Raw genomic sequence first — 16,541 nt, 5'->3', positions numbered from 1 at the left:
CAATAAGCTTATAAGAGTGTTTTTTGAACAAAAGCTTATAAGAGTGTTACTTACTCATAATACAATATAGTCAAATATATATATTATATATCCATGTGTATTATGTAGGAGATTTTGACCTTGGCTTTGAAATCAAAATAAAAATAATATCTTAATAAGCAAGTAAAATAACATAAAATATCTTAGGTAACTTCTTACATAATTTTGTTTAAAGAAAAAAGGGTCATTAGTCCTTAGCTAGTATATAGATATTTTGTTATATCACTTTTTCTAGATATTTATGTCTAAGTAGTAAGCATGACTACTCATTAGTCATTATAGAGGAATTGGATCCAAAATTTCATATTTTTATAGTCTCCTTCATATTTCACAATTAAAAAACAATTAAATATATTTGTGGAAAAATAAAATGTGATTTTAAATGAAGTAGTTGCTCTCAAGCTATGGAAAGTAATTCCATTTAAAAAAAAAAAAAGTGTTATAAATAACTAAATTATGTGAAATAATACTTAATATATTTTTAGAAAATAAATTATCATTTTAAGGAAATTAAGTGGTAGAACATTAATATATGAATTATGTTAACATAATTTTTGCACATGTATTTAATTTTAGCAACATATAAATTTAAGTGAGGAACACATTATTTTTATTTGTATGGTTAAGATTAATTACACTTCATTTGTTTAAAAAATTAGTATAATTTGAATCTCTCTCTAAATATATATATGGAACACTTCTCAATGGATATTACCCATTGATGGTTACTAAACAATTTAACTATGAATATTAATTTTTGAAATATTAAATTATTAGATTTTGATCTAATTACTAATAATAAGAAAATTTTAAATTTTTATACTTAATTTAGCTATTTAATTAAATAAATATATACTTCTTACACTACATTAAAAATATCTTTATATACAAAATACTTAAGTCGAATTCAACTTTTTTTTCTTAATGTTTCTTTCAACCGATGGAATAATCCCAACTCATATAATATAAAAATAAGAGATTTTTTTAATTAGATAAAAAAACTAAACATAAAAACTCAATTTTTCATAATATTACTCATAAATGGGTAATACTCATGAAAAGTAGATGAAGCATTTTTTAATTTATTTTGAAAAGCTTTAGTCATAACAAATTTGTGTTGGAAAACCTTACTTTATACATGATGAAAAAGAAGTATTTATTATTCATGGAGTTTATTGGATTTTGGCATTGACAATTTAGAGACTAAAAACTTTGAATTTAATAGTTCTTAACTCTTCATAATGTTAATTAATTGTAGCACATATCTAAATTAAATTGACTAAATTATTTCAACGATTTATGGTCTATTGGTTTAGGTCATCCTAACCACAAATTTAGGAGAAAAAGAAAGATAAAATTTATAAAAGATTTGTTTTAGAATTAATGAGTCAATCATTCAATTATATATTTTTATAGTTTTAATTGGATTTATATAATACTTTACACATAATCAAATAAAAAAAATGATTAGAATCTAAATGTTTAATAGTAAATACATATATAAATAACGTTACAGTTACAAGTACTCAAAATTTTAAGATTATAAAATGAATAAATTTAATGTTTATTTTTAACAACATAAATACTCAATATTTGTAAAACTGTAATTTTTTTATAATTTTATCAGTACAAACTTTGTTATTGTCTTAAACAGGACACATATAAGGCCCATATTTTAAATCGTTGGGTCTAGACAGAAACATATAGTATCTAAAACTTCTAAATGTTCTTTTAATAAATTTAAAACAAACTCTGTAGTCTGTACTGATAAAATTGGAAGAAAATTACAGTTTTATAAACATTGAGTATTTATACCGCTAAAAATAAACATTAAATTTATCTCGCTTACAAACTTAAAATTTTAAATACCTATGTCGCTATTTACCCTTATTATTATTAAATTATAAGAATTTTTAACTTGTTGCATTTTTTGGTTAGTATATTTGTGTTATATGTCGTACTTTTGTGCTTGTTGTGCTTAATTTTTTTTTTTTTTGTGTTGTGTTATACTAATTTATAATATCGTATTGTGTCATGCCTAACTTCATATTTTTTGGTACCAAAGTCTAAGTCCCTAGTTACAACACTATTCTCAACTAATAACTAACTAGTGAGCTTTTGACTAGAAACAATGGGTATTCAAATGCAATACCATTTTTTCCCCTTGACCCATCAACAAACACAATGTCTAGCAAAAACAAAACGCGTTCATGAATCATAATTATGAATTAATTAATCAAACTTCCATTTCAAAACCAAAAAACACCCCTATATTTAATTCAATAACAACAAAGTTTACCATATATTTCTCCTCAATTTACCCAAATACATGTACTTTAAATGCATAATTAAATAGCTGTTAGATAATGACACCCTTAAAATCACAGCTTGCATATCAAGCTCTCCACTAGTGGCCAAGTTGGTGTTGGAAACGTGTGAATGTGACTATGAAGAAAATAAAACAATAATGTACACAACAAAGTACAAAACAGTATAATAATAATAATACCAGATAAGAACGTTTGACCATACGCGGTCTTGCTTTTTCTACTAAACATATATATAATATTGGATCATCGCAACAATAAAAATCAGAACTTTAACTGATTTTCTTTTGTGTTTTGTTGTTTTTGATCATCAATGGTACTCTTGGTAGCAAAAATCAGTAAGCTTTATTCCAAGCTGGAAAATCTTCACCATCATAGCCAAACAGAGGCTTTGTTAGCTTCTTTTGAAGGGTTTGAATCCCAAGTGTCCAATCACTTGATAAAGTTTCAATCTTTAGGGTTAAAGATCTTATCTTTTTCATGGATTCATCAACTCTTTGAGCTTATTTCTTTGGTCAACAAAGCTTTTGCTAGGCTTGTTGTTGAGATTGAATACCCTGCAAGTAAATGGGAATCTTCATCTATTGATGAGTATCTCAAATATAGTTTGAATTTGCTTGATTTTTTCAACTCAATTAGTTCATCTCTTTCTCATCTTGCTCAAGCTAAGCTCTCTTTATCTCATGGTGTGAGTTTAGAAGAGAAATCATCATCTTTGGGTTTGAAGAATTTGAAGCCAATTCAGCCATTTAAGCCCAACAACAAGAAGAAATATTTGGTCAAAGAAAAAGTCAAAGATGGTGCTTCTTTGTCTTGTAAAGAAGAGGTAATTCACCATGCTTTGATGGTTATGGAAAGTTTGAGTTATTGGGTATGTGGGGCTGTGTTGTGTGGTTTGTCTAGTGATGATGAGATTTACTTTGAGGTGAGAAAATTGGCAATTGGGTATGTGAAAGTTTCTTCCTTTATTAGATTAGAGTCAAGTGTTTATGAATTTGTGGTGGAGAAAAAGAATGGTGTTAAGGAAGTGAAAGAGGTTAATGATTCATTGGCTAAGCTTGTGGATGCAATTTCTGATGAGAAAAGCTATGATGATGAAGCTGAGGATTTGAGGAAGAAATTGGGTGTTTTTGAGGCTATGTTGGAAGGGTTTGGAAAAGAAGTTGATCATCTTTTTAATGAGGTTTTGAGTGGAAGAAATCAATTGATTAATGGATTTAGACACTAAAATTAATGTGATGTGTAAATCAGCACAAGTTGTAATGTTTTATAAAGCTTCTTATTTAAGAAGAAGTTTTGAATCTTTTGTGTATTTTATCTTGATTGATTGTAATATGTATGTCTTGGGATTAAGAAGAAATCTATGTACAGAAAAGCTCAAATTTAATTATTCATTTTCTCAATATGTTCTTTATTTACTTGTTGTGTTCTTATCATTTCATAATAGGTGTTTCAAAATCTCATAAATCATTGTTTGGAATTGGTGATGTTACAAAGTACCTAGTAGTAATATAAATTATTTTTTTCATCTGTTGAAGGAAAGTACCTCATCAAGAGCACCAGAGATGTAAATGTAATTAATCTTACACTATGTTTGGTAGAGGGATACATGGATTGATGGATTCCTTATTTGGCAAGAGGGAGAAGATTGATGGAGGGAGACTCTTTCACTCCATATATACAATTTCTAAAGGAGGAGGGAGGGAGAGGGATAGAGGGATTGATGAATTTTCTTGTTTGGCAAGAGGGAGAAGGGAAGGGAAGGGAGAGGATTGATGGAGGGAGAACCTTTTCCTCCAAATGCACAATTTCTAATCCCTTAAAAAATGGGGGAATTGAAAAAAAAAAAGACAAAAATGTTATATAAAATGACTTTTTTACCCTTCAAAATAAAATATATAATCATATTAAAAATAATAAAATAGTAATTTTACTCTCCGTCTTTTTAACTTTACTTTAATACCAAACAACATAAAAGAGACTAACTATCCTCTCCATCTCTCTTACTTCCCATCATTTCAAAACTCTTTATCTATCCTACTCTTCCTCCTTCCTACTAAACATAGAAAAATGCTAAAAGAGCACTTTAAGGTGTCAAGCATCACAAGAGTTGACGTACTGCTGTTGATGTAATTTAATATCGAGTCTCACACATTTAATAAATAATACAGTAAACCAATAGCTAATTATAAAATATCATATCAGTATAATATTAGACCCTTAAAACACCAAATAACAATATTCTACCGGCCTACTTGTTCTTAAGGTACCACATCATTAATATTAGATATTGTGCTAAATATCATATAAACTTATACCACTTCAAAACTTAATACATAGTAAAAGTCTTTTTTTTCTTAAATTTTTTAAGAAAGCTTTGTCATACATTCTAACTTCTCAAACCTTAACAGAGCCAAAATAAAATACTCAAGCATCAAAACCAATTTTTCTTTCTTGAAGAGAAAGAAGAACTAGGGTATATACCTTGAGTTGACTAACAAAATTCTTCTCAAAACTTAGTTGAATCCTTGTAAAATTGATAATGAAAATGATTCTTTTGGTACAAAATGTGTGCACAAAATTAGTTTTTTAGGGCTCGTTTGGTACGTCGTATAAATGTCGTATTGTATTAAATAATAAATAATACTATGTTCAGATTAAGCAATGTATTGTATTAATTATTACGACTAAATTTTTTAATACAATGTATGTTGTATTATTTAATACATAATAGATTGTCCGTATTAGCTTGTATTATAATATTTACAAAGGATTTGGAGTCAACACCAATCTCCGACCCAAACCCAGACCCGGACCTGGACTCGGACCCAAACCTGGACCCGGACCCAGACCCTGGACCCGGGACCCGGACCTGGACCCAAGACCCAGACCCGGACCCGAGACCCAAACCCGGGACCCGAGACCCGGACCCGTAGTTGGTGTTGGGATCGAGTGTATTAAAAATATATTATAACTTTACATAATCAATTAATACAAGTCAATACCAAACATTGTATTGTATTAAATAATATTAATACAATACAATACAATACAACACAATCCAACACAATACATTACAATACGGCGTACCAAACGAGCCCTTAGTGTGCTTCTTTGTAAATCATGTTGCTATACTCATAGCAAAGTTTTTAAGTAGCGTTTAGTAATACTTTTACTTTTAAATTTTTTAATCACAAAAATGAAAAGTAAAATTTTTATTTTTAAAAAATAAAAATGTGTTCTATAATTACTTTTGTTTTTCAATTTTAAAAATAGAAAATAAAAGTGTATTCTGTAAGTTTAATTTTCATTTGTTAATTTTATTTAAGTTGGGTTCGAAGTCGGGGTCCAAGTTTGGGGTCAAGTCTGAGGTCCGAAGTCGAGTCTGGCGTCCAGGTCGGGGTTTGGGTCTAGGGTCTGAGTCGAAGTTTGGATCCCAAAGTCTAAGATGAGATCAGAGTCCAAAATATTAATCAAGAAAAAAAATTATTCAAAAAAATTTTGAAAGTAATTTTTTTTATTCTCAATTAAAAAATTAAAAAATGACAACAATTTTATAAAACATAATTTTTAGAAATTATTTTTACTTTTCTAATTAAAAAAGTATTACAAAAAAGCACCCTTAAAATATAAGGGAATTATCTCATATATTATTTGTTTAACTTTTTTTTTTCTTTTTTAAATTTACAGTTTGAGTTGCTCTGATGGTTTCTCTTGTAATTTCTATCTGGGTTGTTATACGAATTTTGATTGCGATTTAAGTTACTCTATTAGTTGTTATAAGGGTTTCTGTGTAAAATTTTGTAAAAAAAAAAATTATTTTAAAGTGTAAAAATGAAAAAATCCTTAAAATATATATCTAATTTTAGTAATTACACTTTCTTTCCATCTTTTTACTTTAAATACATGAAATGAAGGAAAATTATATCCAAAAAAAAAAAATGTAACAAGAACACAAGTCCACCAGAATATCCAATTCCAAATGAGATGAGAAAGAAGAATATATTTGCAAGAAAGAGAAAGTTGGGGAGTTCCTTCCTATTTTGATGCATACTAAAAGAGAAAGCTATGTATAGTATGCCAATGTCCATAGTTAGTCACCTTAATTCTATAAGAATGTTAAAAACTTCATAATTAACTAGAACAGAATCAAAGCCTAAAAGGAACAAATCTATCTGACATAGACGATTCTACACAACTTTTCTTCAATAAAGGAAGGGTGGTTATCAACAAAAATTGCAAAACTCAAAACAAAATCGCCAAATTCATTTCGGTTTTGCTATGTGATTCTGTTAAAAGAATCAATCAAAGTAGGCCCATGTTGCTTCCTGAGTCTGTGGAGTGCATTTCTTGCTCAGGAGATTTCCTCTTTCTGTAAACATCACTAGCCAACCTGGATGAACAATAACAAATCAATGAGTAAACATGACATAGCCTCAACCGTTCGATATTACGGGACTAGAAAACTATAACAATTTATGTGTAAGTATCTAAGAAGGACTCAAACATTTGTGGGAAATCATAACAATTTCTGTATATGTATCTAGGACCTAAGGCGAGCTAGTCCTGCGCCTAGGGCCCACCTAGCCAGAGCTCCAAAAAAAAGTTTTCCCTCCTAAAAATACATACTTTTTTACTAGTTTTGAAAATATCGCATTTTTTTCTAAACAAAGGGCTCACAAAAGTTCAGGGCCGACCCTGTAAGTATCTAAGGACTCAAACATTTATGGGAATAAACCACATGTCTGACCATTTGAGCTACCACATCAGGTATCTCAATAATCAAATTTCTATAAACAATCTCACATAAGAATCTTCGCCTAATCATTAAGTGCCTAAGAAGAATTAAATAATCAAATTTGAAAATGCATATCTAAGTGACTCTGGTATAAACAATCTCATAAAGAAGAATTAGTACCCTAAATGCAATGTGGTGTCAGAGTCTCCTTTCTCGGCTGCAAAATTGGAGTTCTGGTCTGGTCCAATGTCACTATGATTAGCACTAGAATTCTTCTTTTCAATGGGGTAGTACTCAAGGTAAGATGGAACCGTGCAATCAGCTCGAGGAAATAAACATCGAAGCTCTTCAATCTACAATTTAAAGCAGAAAAAATCAGATACACTATTGTAAAGAGAGACAAGCTAATGTTACAAACTCACACACAAACTTACTTGTCTGCGCAATGTTTCGTTTTCAAGTACAGCACGCTGTTCCTGGAAAACCGAAAAATTTGAAAGGATTAATGATACAATCATGTACAACATAAGAATTGTAAAGTTTTCATATCCAAACTACAATTCAAGATATTACATTGGGAAAAACCAACACCATTCATAGACTTTCTTCAAGAAAATCATTAGCTTTGAGCATATAATTTTTCGGAAATGTAAAACTAAAACAGTCTTTTAAGCCTTGTTCTATAATTAAAAGAGAAAACTACAAGAATAATAGGACAGATAAGCATTTTTACATGATAATTTCGGTTAAATTGAAGATTAGCAAGTTCTAAAGTCTTGTCACTTACCTGTAGTCTTGATTGTTCTAGTTGCTCCTTCAGTAATTTCTCCTGAAATCATAAGAACAACAACTAATAAGGCCTTTGTAATACAGAGAAAAAGTCAACAACAACACGATAAGAATAACAATAAGTGTTATTCAAACCAAAAGCAATGAACCTTTCTTTCCTTCACCGAAATTAATCCATCATTTAGTTGGTGTTCAAGGTGCTGCAATTCTTTCGAGCTCATTCCACTTAAGTCTTCGCCTAACAAACGACTAAAAAAAACAAAGATTAGATCATTGAATCATTATTATTATTTTTCATTTTTAGGATCTAGCAGCATCCCAAGAATTGTAAATTCCAAAGAGTACATACGATTGTTTTCGTTGTAGCTTTGCAATTTCATCTTTCAAATCATCAACCTCCTTAGAATCTTGCTTCTGAAAAGTTACAATTACAAGCATCATGCAATATTGTATTATCCCAATTAATATTGGTTCATGAGAACAACACCATAGCAATAGCAAGAGCCCTTTTAGATTTATGTTATCCTCAAACAAAGTCATTATCAGTTGAAAATCATTAAAAAATTATTAGAGCCTGCATTTCAAATTAATCTAGAAATGCCAATAAAACATTCCCAAAATCTATCAAGATTAGTTCACTTAATATATAAGCTGAATAACAGTGAAGTACAATACAAAAATCAAAATAAAAAACATGTACACATATATTAATTCTGCCATTTCTTCAAGTAGTTTTATCATCGCCAAGTTGCCCAAGGCTTACACTTTTCTAAAATCCAATCGTGGATTTTATGCCAGTAACCCCTCTTTTATTTTTTATTTCTATTAGCTTTGTCGCTGTAAGTTTTTGCTAAGATTTTGAATACTGTACTAGACAAATTCATCATTTAATTGAAAACACACACACACAAAAAAAAATATATCAACAGATATGATAAGATCGAACTGGTATAACCATTAATACAAGTGGTCTCTCTTAACCATTATTCAATAACTTTTTAAGTACATTCCAAATATAAAATTTGGTTTCATTTATATCCAAGTAATAAGAAGCAAAATTATGTATAAGAACTTTTGCCCATATTCTCAAACTTTAAATGATAATAACAAATAATAAAAGAGTCAAAATAACAAAGAATACCTCTGTTTTGTCTACAATAGCACCTTCAGGATAATCTACACATTTATTATACCTTGCCAGTGTTCTTTTCATACTGAAAAAACAACAACAAAGAAGAATACAAAAACAAATATATAAGTGTTATCATTTCACTCAAAGGGAGGCACCTTTTGTTTGTCCCATGAGTCCATGTGTCACCAGAACAAAATGAAAACATAAAAAAGAGGGCAATGATCACAACAACAATCATAAATAATAATAATAATAAAAATAAAAATGGTTGGATAAGAAAACTCAGATAAATCCATGGACTTAAAAGACCACTCAAAGTAATGATTTTTGAGAATTTGTTACAGAGTACCAAAAAGGGGTATAATGTTTAACAATGTAGATTTAGACCTATTAAGGAGAAGCCACTAATAGAGTGTCACCAAGATAATAAGAAAACAAAAAAAAAAAAAAAAACCATTTCTTAAAAGTTGCATTTTGAATTGAAAAAAGACCATTTCAAACAAATAGCCCCTTTAAGGGGTAACAGAATATCAAATCCCAGATAAACATTTTCCATGTGAGTTCATTTAATGAAAACATTTTCACAAACATTTAAGAAACAGAAAGAGAGTCAAAGAGAGTGTATATTCAAATGGGTTTAATGATTAAAATACAAACATGCAAAACACTCAATAAGGAAAATGAAAAAAAAAAAAAAAAAAAATTCACCTGTATCAAATGAATAAATAAATAAATAAATAAAAAACATACCCAGAACTCGAATACTCAAAAAGCTTCCCTGTATTAGAAAAGATTATAACAGCAACCTCAGCATCACAAAGAATAGCAAGTTCTTGAGCCTTTTTAAGCAAACCAGCCCTTCTTTTAGAGAAAGTAACTTGTCTGCTATTAGCATTTTCAATCCTCTTAATCTCAATCTTACCCCTACCCATCTCAAAACCCAGATAACAAAATTGATCAAAACTCAAAACCCAGAAATAAAAATCCAAACTTTCAATAAAAAATCCAATCTTTCTCGAAGATATTATATCTCTCTAATCTAACCCCTTAATGGGTTTTCTTCTTTGTTCTAAACTTGGAAAAAGAGGGTGTGAGGGTTGCCAAATATAGTGAAGATGAGAAGATAAAAGGGCGTGAGATAGAGAGCGTTTTACCCCAAATGGCGAAAGTTTGGAAACGGCAAGCTTTTGCATGGCTCTGTATACTATTTAGAGTTGTGCATGACTCTTTTTTGCCACATTTAGAGTGGTGTGATGTTAATAGGGTCTCCACTTTTGGGTCCCACTTTTTTAATAATAATAAATTAATTAAAAATTCTAATATTATTATTTTAATCTTAACTAAGTCAGTCTGCCTCATCTTTTGGGTCCCACCTAGAAATGGATTTTTTCATAAAAAAAAATTGAAAACAAAATAAGGGTGATTATATAATGAGTATTGCTATTTGGGATTAGTAGTGCTCCACACTTTCTATAAGAGTATTGTTATTAGGTATTAGTGGTGTCCAGCACCTTTTATAAGGTGACACTTTATGCTTAGTTAGTGATATTCTCTGAAAGTTATTTTCTTAAGTTATATAAGATATGCTACTTAATTACATCAATAATAGTATGACACTAAAGAGAGTGCTAGGCACCAGTGTTATCTTTTAGCAACTCTTCTTTTATAGGTGGCGCTCCATGATTGGTGATATTTTCTAAAAATTATATAAAACCTGATACTTAATTACACCAATAGCGGTATGACACCGAAGAGGGTGTTAGGCACCAGTAGTATCTTTTAGCAATTCTACTCTATAATGCACTCTTTTAAAAAGATATACGATGCATCCCATTTGTTTCGGAATTTAGATGAACATTTTAGCCATTTTTTTATGTTGTAATCATTTAAGATATTTTGTAAAATTTTAAAAACTTTAAAATAATTTACAATATAGAAAACAGTGTTCAAATAATCTATTTCACACATATAAAATAAAAAAAATATATCATATTTGTAACAAATTATTTAAAACCATATTTTCAATATATTAATTTTTTTTTGAGTTTCTAAAAAAAAGGAACTAATTTTTTTTTTTCTTCAAAATATTAAAACAAATAAAGTATATTGATGTACTTTTTTAAGTGTGGAATATTAGAATATTTCTAATTAAGGAAATAAAATAATATTATTGATTCTGATAAATGAATATTTTATATTCATTGAATCTGGATAGAATCAATTATGTAATATTCTATATATGGTCAGATTTCTATATTCATTACCTGATTTGATTTTCTGAATTAATTGTCAAAATATTCTGACAATTAATGTGGCACAGATACTGATGGAGTATCTCACCTATAAATATAGGGTCTCGGTCCCCGAGCTCCTCACTCATTCTGTTCATAACAGCAAATTCCATCTAAAGAGAGTTGAGAGAGCGAGGAAGCCCGATTACCCATGGTAGTCAATTTCCTTTGCAGATCAAAGCTTATGTGGGTTTGAAGCTCAAGATTCAATGGCTGGAGGTATTTCGATCCTTAAATTATAGTGCATATATGTTTGATTAATTCCGCACTTTATACTTAAACATATATATTTCAGTTTATACATATAAATGTCTAACAGTTGGTATCAGAGCGGTTTTTATCTCTGCCTTGATTTTAGTTTGAGTTTCATATATATATATATATATGATCGTATATACAGTGTTTATATATATATATTTAATTCAGTGTTGATATATATATTTATTTTCGTTGGGGTATATATTTATATATTCATATTCATTCAATCCCAATTATATATATACATATATATTTTCATACATATATACTTGTTTATTCATTCAGTTCATATATATATATTCATATACATATATATATATTTTCTTCATTTCATTACGTATATATGTTGTATATATATATATATATTATTTATATATCTAAATGCTATATACAAATATATACATATATACATTTCATGTTTATATATATACATACAGTATTTTTATTTTTCTGTATATATATGTATATATATTTATATATATATTGTATATGTATTAATACATTCATATATTAATATAGATTATTCTAAGCATGAAAATCCACTTTGAAAAAACAAAGAAATCTCAAAATTATTTTTCAGAAAATTTTGGTGATTTTTAAAGTCTTTGTTTTATGTATTTTCGATGCATAAAATCTATATGAATGTCTTAATTTTTGCATTTAGATTCATTTGGAATTGATTTCATGATTTTTGGAAGTTTAAGGAAATTTTATCATGTCGCTTATGGCAGTGTATTTTTCAAAAAAAAAAAAAAGGGGAAAAAAGTTTCGATTTTTTTTTTATATATTTTTTTTATTTATTTGAAAATATAAATTATTCTCCTATTGTTAATTTAGTCAATAAATTACATTCATTAATTTCCATTTTTAATTTAATACATATATTTAGAATTAATATGTTATTTAGTATAAACTGAAAATGGAAATTTGTTTTAATATGGTAATTAATTACATGATTTATTTAGGCATGTAATAATTGTGCAATTTGTATAATTGTGCATTTAATTATTTATTACCAAATTTATGTAATTTATTGTTTAAATTAATAAAATTTGAAAAATCTGCCATTAAGTATAGTCTTTAATTTTGCATTTAATTCATTCCATATAATTAATTGTACTAATTTGTATAATTACCTTATTTATACAAATTAATTATTAGTATAAATATTTAAGATATTATATGGTCATAAATGCATAATTAATTATATATTATGGAATTAAGCATTTAATTTATTATCATACAATAATTGTATTAATTTGTATTTATTTGGCAAATTTATGTTTAATGCAATTAATTTAGATTTGTATGATTTAAATGCTATACATAAATTCCTTTTATAGTGCTAGATATATTTAGAAATATTCAAACATTAAGATAGGTTGAATATTTTATATAGCACATTAAGTTTCATAAAACTTCATAAAATATTCATAAAACTTCCTAAAATGAATAAAATATGAATAAAATGTAAGTAATTTTGTGGTTTGACATAAGAAAACATGAATTTGGGACAAATGCTCATATCTAGAACGGTTTTTAATGATCTTCGGACGACCACACTAGGAGCATTAATCTCAGTGATTGTCTACTATGTTAATAACGAAATTACTTTTAGGTAGAGCCCAATACCTAATGTCAAAGTGAAAATATAATTTTATATAATTAGGGAGTAGCCACAGCATCCTTATTTGTATAAAATTATATATTAATTAAAATTTACCTTAATGGACATAACTTGTAATTAATTATATAGGTATAATAATTTTACCCCACGGGGATTTTATTATATTTGTATAATTAATTAGGATAATATGTTAAATTAAATTCTCTTAATTTACCCCACAGGGAGTTATGGGGATTTAATTTAATAGTGTTATCACAAATTTAATTAAAGATAGATAATAATCCTTCATTTTCCTAAACTAATTGTTTAATTAAATCTATCATAAGGTTCATCTAATTTTATTAAATTTAAAATTTAGCCCACAGGCAATTTTAGATTTAGTAAAATTTTAATCTTCAGTTTATACTTTGGTGTCTAGTGAACCACATAATTTTAAATAATTAGGGAGTAGCCACAGCATCCTTAATTATATAAAATTATATATATTAAGTGGATTAAGATCACATAATGGACATGAATTATGTGAACATAATAATCTTACCCTACAGGGATTTTATTATATTCACATGATTAATATGTTAAATTAAATTCTCTTAATTTATCCCACAGGAAATTATGTAGATTTAATTTAATAATTTTATCATAAAGTATAAAATTTTGAAACATTTATAAATAATTAAGTGTTTCATACCTTTCATTAAGATAGAAATATTAAACTTTAAGTTTTTCATAAATTGTGTAAATCTATCATAATCTACATCTAAATCTAATCTTATTAAATTAAAAATTTAGCCCACAGGCAATTTTTGTTTAATAAGATTTCATATTTAAGCATGTTTATTCATTGGTAAAAACATGATTCATTTAAACCTCAAAACTATATATGTAATTTTATTACATCACTATTCATAAATTTCTTCCATACCAGTAGAAATTTTCAAAATTTATTCTGATAACTTCATTTAGAATATACAGTTTTTATTGTATAATTAAGAAAAATAAATCACTTTATTATCACCAATAAATTTTAATTTATTGTGTATGAATTCATTCTAATATAGTTAATGTGATTATTAACACATAGTGGATTATTTTAGATTGTTATTCCACATTCATAATTTCTTGCAAGGTTTACAAATAAACCTAAGAAAGTCAGTAACTGTGAGCAAATCTTATCCACAGACAAGATAAGTTCTCACATTTAGAAGTTTAAGGAACAAGCAATATAGTAGTGGCTTCGTTTTAAAATTGGCAAAGACCTTTATGTTCCAAGATTCTATTGAAACTTGATTGACACATTTAGAGGTCTTTACTACAAATGATGTCACTCATAAAGATATGCAAGTTCAATCTGACAATAAGAAATGTGTTATTAATAAGAATTCTTCTACATTATAGCACCAAAAATTATGGAACATATCTCCATAAATAGAATAAATGTTAGTAATTGGTGGGGATATTTATTACACTTGATTTTACTAACTTTATTTAGAACTTGTGTGAATTTCATTAAAAATATGTATTCCAACAAGTCAAAATCGGTGCATACTAGAATTCTATCATATTAGAAATCATACAAGTCAATTAATTTGAAGACATGGACTCAAATTTTGCATCTCTTTTTTAACGATTACTCACATAAATAATTTTTCTACAAAAGTATAGATTTATATGTTTCAAAGACATTTAAATCTTAAGTAGAGAAATGGTGCATTTTGCATATTAAGATAGTGAGATCAAATATAAAATGGAGAATACTACATTAAAATTCATGAGTATGGATAAACTCCCAGTCTATTTGCAAAGTTTCTTTAAAAGCATGGGTTCATTGCCCGATACATATGCTTGGTACACCTAAATTATAGTGTGTAACAGATTTAAGAAACTAAGCATTTTTTGGACATGGGGTGGAGCCTACATAGCAAACTCCAATCTTTCCTAAATCTTTGTCTATTGATACTCAACAATGGGGTGTACATTTCGAATCGTGTTCTAACCAAAGTTGTTTCTCAAACATATTTTGAGTTGTGATAAGGTTGAAAACCGACTTGATGACATGTACACATTTTATAAATACCCATATATAGTTAGAGTACAATTGTCAAAGAAAAGATCTGGGCCCTAAACCATAAATGAGCATATTTCATTTGAAAAGCTATAAGGTTTAAGGGTTACATATTTTATTATCCATCTCACAACACTAGAATTGTGGAATTAAGAATTGACTTGATCAGTGGGAGTGATCAATCTAGGAACCTAGTTTCCGAGAAAGATCATTCATATTTTCTCAAACTTCCACCTCAAGTGTTAGATTAATTATGATTCACAACAACCCTTAAGATTACTGGTTATTGAGAATTCATAACTAATCATTAATAATATACAAGTCATTGGTAAAATTCTAATAAGTTATGTTATTTAGTAATTGCTTACAATTTCTAAAATAACATGCTATTGAACCATTTGCTCTTTTAAGAGTTTGTTGGTCCATCCTTAAGATGACTTATTAGAACGATTAAGATCAATGTATTCTAGTGATCACATTTTGTACAATAAGAGTTCAACTACAATATTAATTTGAGACACAAATTAAATTATAGAATGATAAAGAATTGAAGTTGTAGTACAATATGCCATGAATGAAGAAATGAATATCTTTAATAGCAATAAAGTTTATCTTTAGTAAAGTTGCCTAATGGGGTGGAGAACATTAATTAAGCATAGGTTTTTTCACCAATAATATTCATTAGGCAACATTGAGAAACATAAAGATATAAAAGAATATTCATTGCTAAGAAGTTCATTTTGAAATAAGAATCAATAACAAAGGAGATTACATTCTCACTTGTTTTTATAAAAGATTCTATTATAGACCTTGGCATTTGTTGCTTGTTTTAATTCATTAATCAATTCCAAATAGTGAACTAGAGGAGAAGGTATATAGACTGCCATAAAGATTTTCCTCTAATAGTGGTGAACATATGCAAGCTTAAAGTGTCTACCTATAGATTAAAACAAACATCTCACAAATTGGTATTATATCATCTTTTCCTTTAGGTTTGAAAAGAGAATTATGGAAATAATTATATACCAGAAAGTTAGTGGGAGTAATATTTGTTTTATACGTCGACAATATGTTACTTGCAAATGATAATAAAAGTTTTCTATATAAGTTGAAATCATTCATATCTTAAATTATTATTTTGAGATAAGGAATATAAATAATATATATAATTTTAATTAATTAGAGAGTAGCCACAGCATCTCTGATTAAATAAAATTATGTATTATTCATCAGATATAATTTTTATCTTTAAGTGTGATAAATTCAACTCGAACC

The 16,541-nt window shown here is 27.7% G+C and overlaps 2 protein-coding genes across 2 annotated transcripts; one reads left to right on the top strand and one right to left on the bottom strand.

The window, feature by feature from the left end:
- Window positions 1-2,679: 2,679 nt before the first annotated feature.
- Window positions 2,680-3,594, top strand: LOC115709480 (protein BPS1, chloroplastic). Its single transcript, XM_030637596.2, has one exon. The coding sequence runs from the start codon at window positions 2,680-2,682 to the stop codon at window positions 3,592-3,594; it is 915 nt and encodes a 304-aa protein (XP_030493456.2).
- A 2,758-nt stretch (window positions 3,595-6,352) lies between these two features.
- On the bottom strand, window positions 6,353-10,538 carry LOC115710309 (agamous-like MADS-box protein AGL15). Its single transcript, XM_030638677.2, has 8 exons — window positions 9,776-10,538; window positions 9,035-9,107; window positions 8,243-8,307; window positions 8,043-8,142; window positions 7,892-7,933; window positions 7,539-7,580; window positions 7,285-7,457; window positions 6,353-6,759 (listed from the first exon to the last, which is right to left on the bottom strand). Exons 1-8 carry the CDS (start codon window positions 9,955-9,957, stop codon window positions 6,672-6,674), a joined length of 765 nt encoding a protein of 254 aa, XP_030494537.1. The 5' UTR covers window positions 9,958-10,538; the 3' UTR covers window positions 6,353-6,671.
- Between the last annotated feature and the right edge of the window lie 6,003 nt (window positions 10,539-16,541).

This window comes from Cannabis sativa, chromosome 3 (genome assembly GCF_029168945.1).
Source record: "Cannabis sativa cultivar Pink pepper isolate KNU-18-1 chromosome 3, ASM2916894v1, whole genome shotgun sequence".
Classification (NCBI taxonomy): Eukaryota; Viridiplantae; Streptophyta; class Magnoliopsida; order Rosales; family Cannabaceae; genus Cannabis; species Cannabis sativa.
Note: the sequence above shows the minus strand (reverse complement) of the source record. Positions and strands in the feature narration are given on the sequence as shown.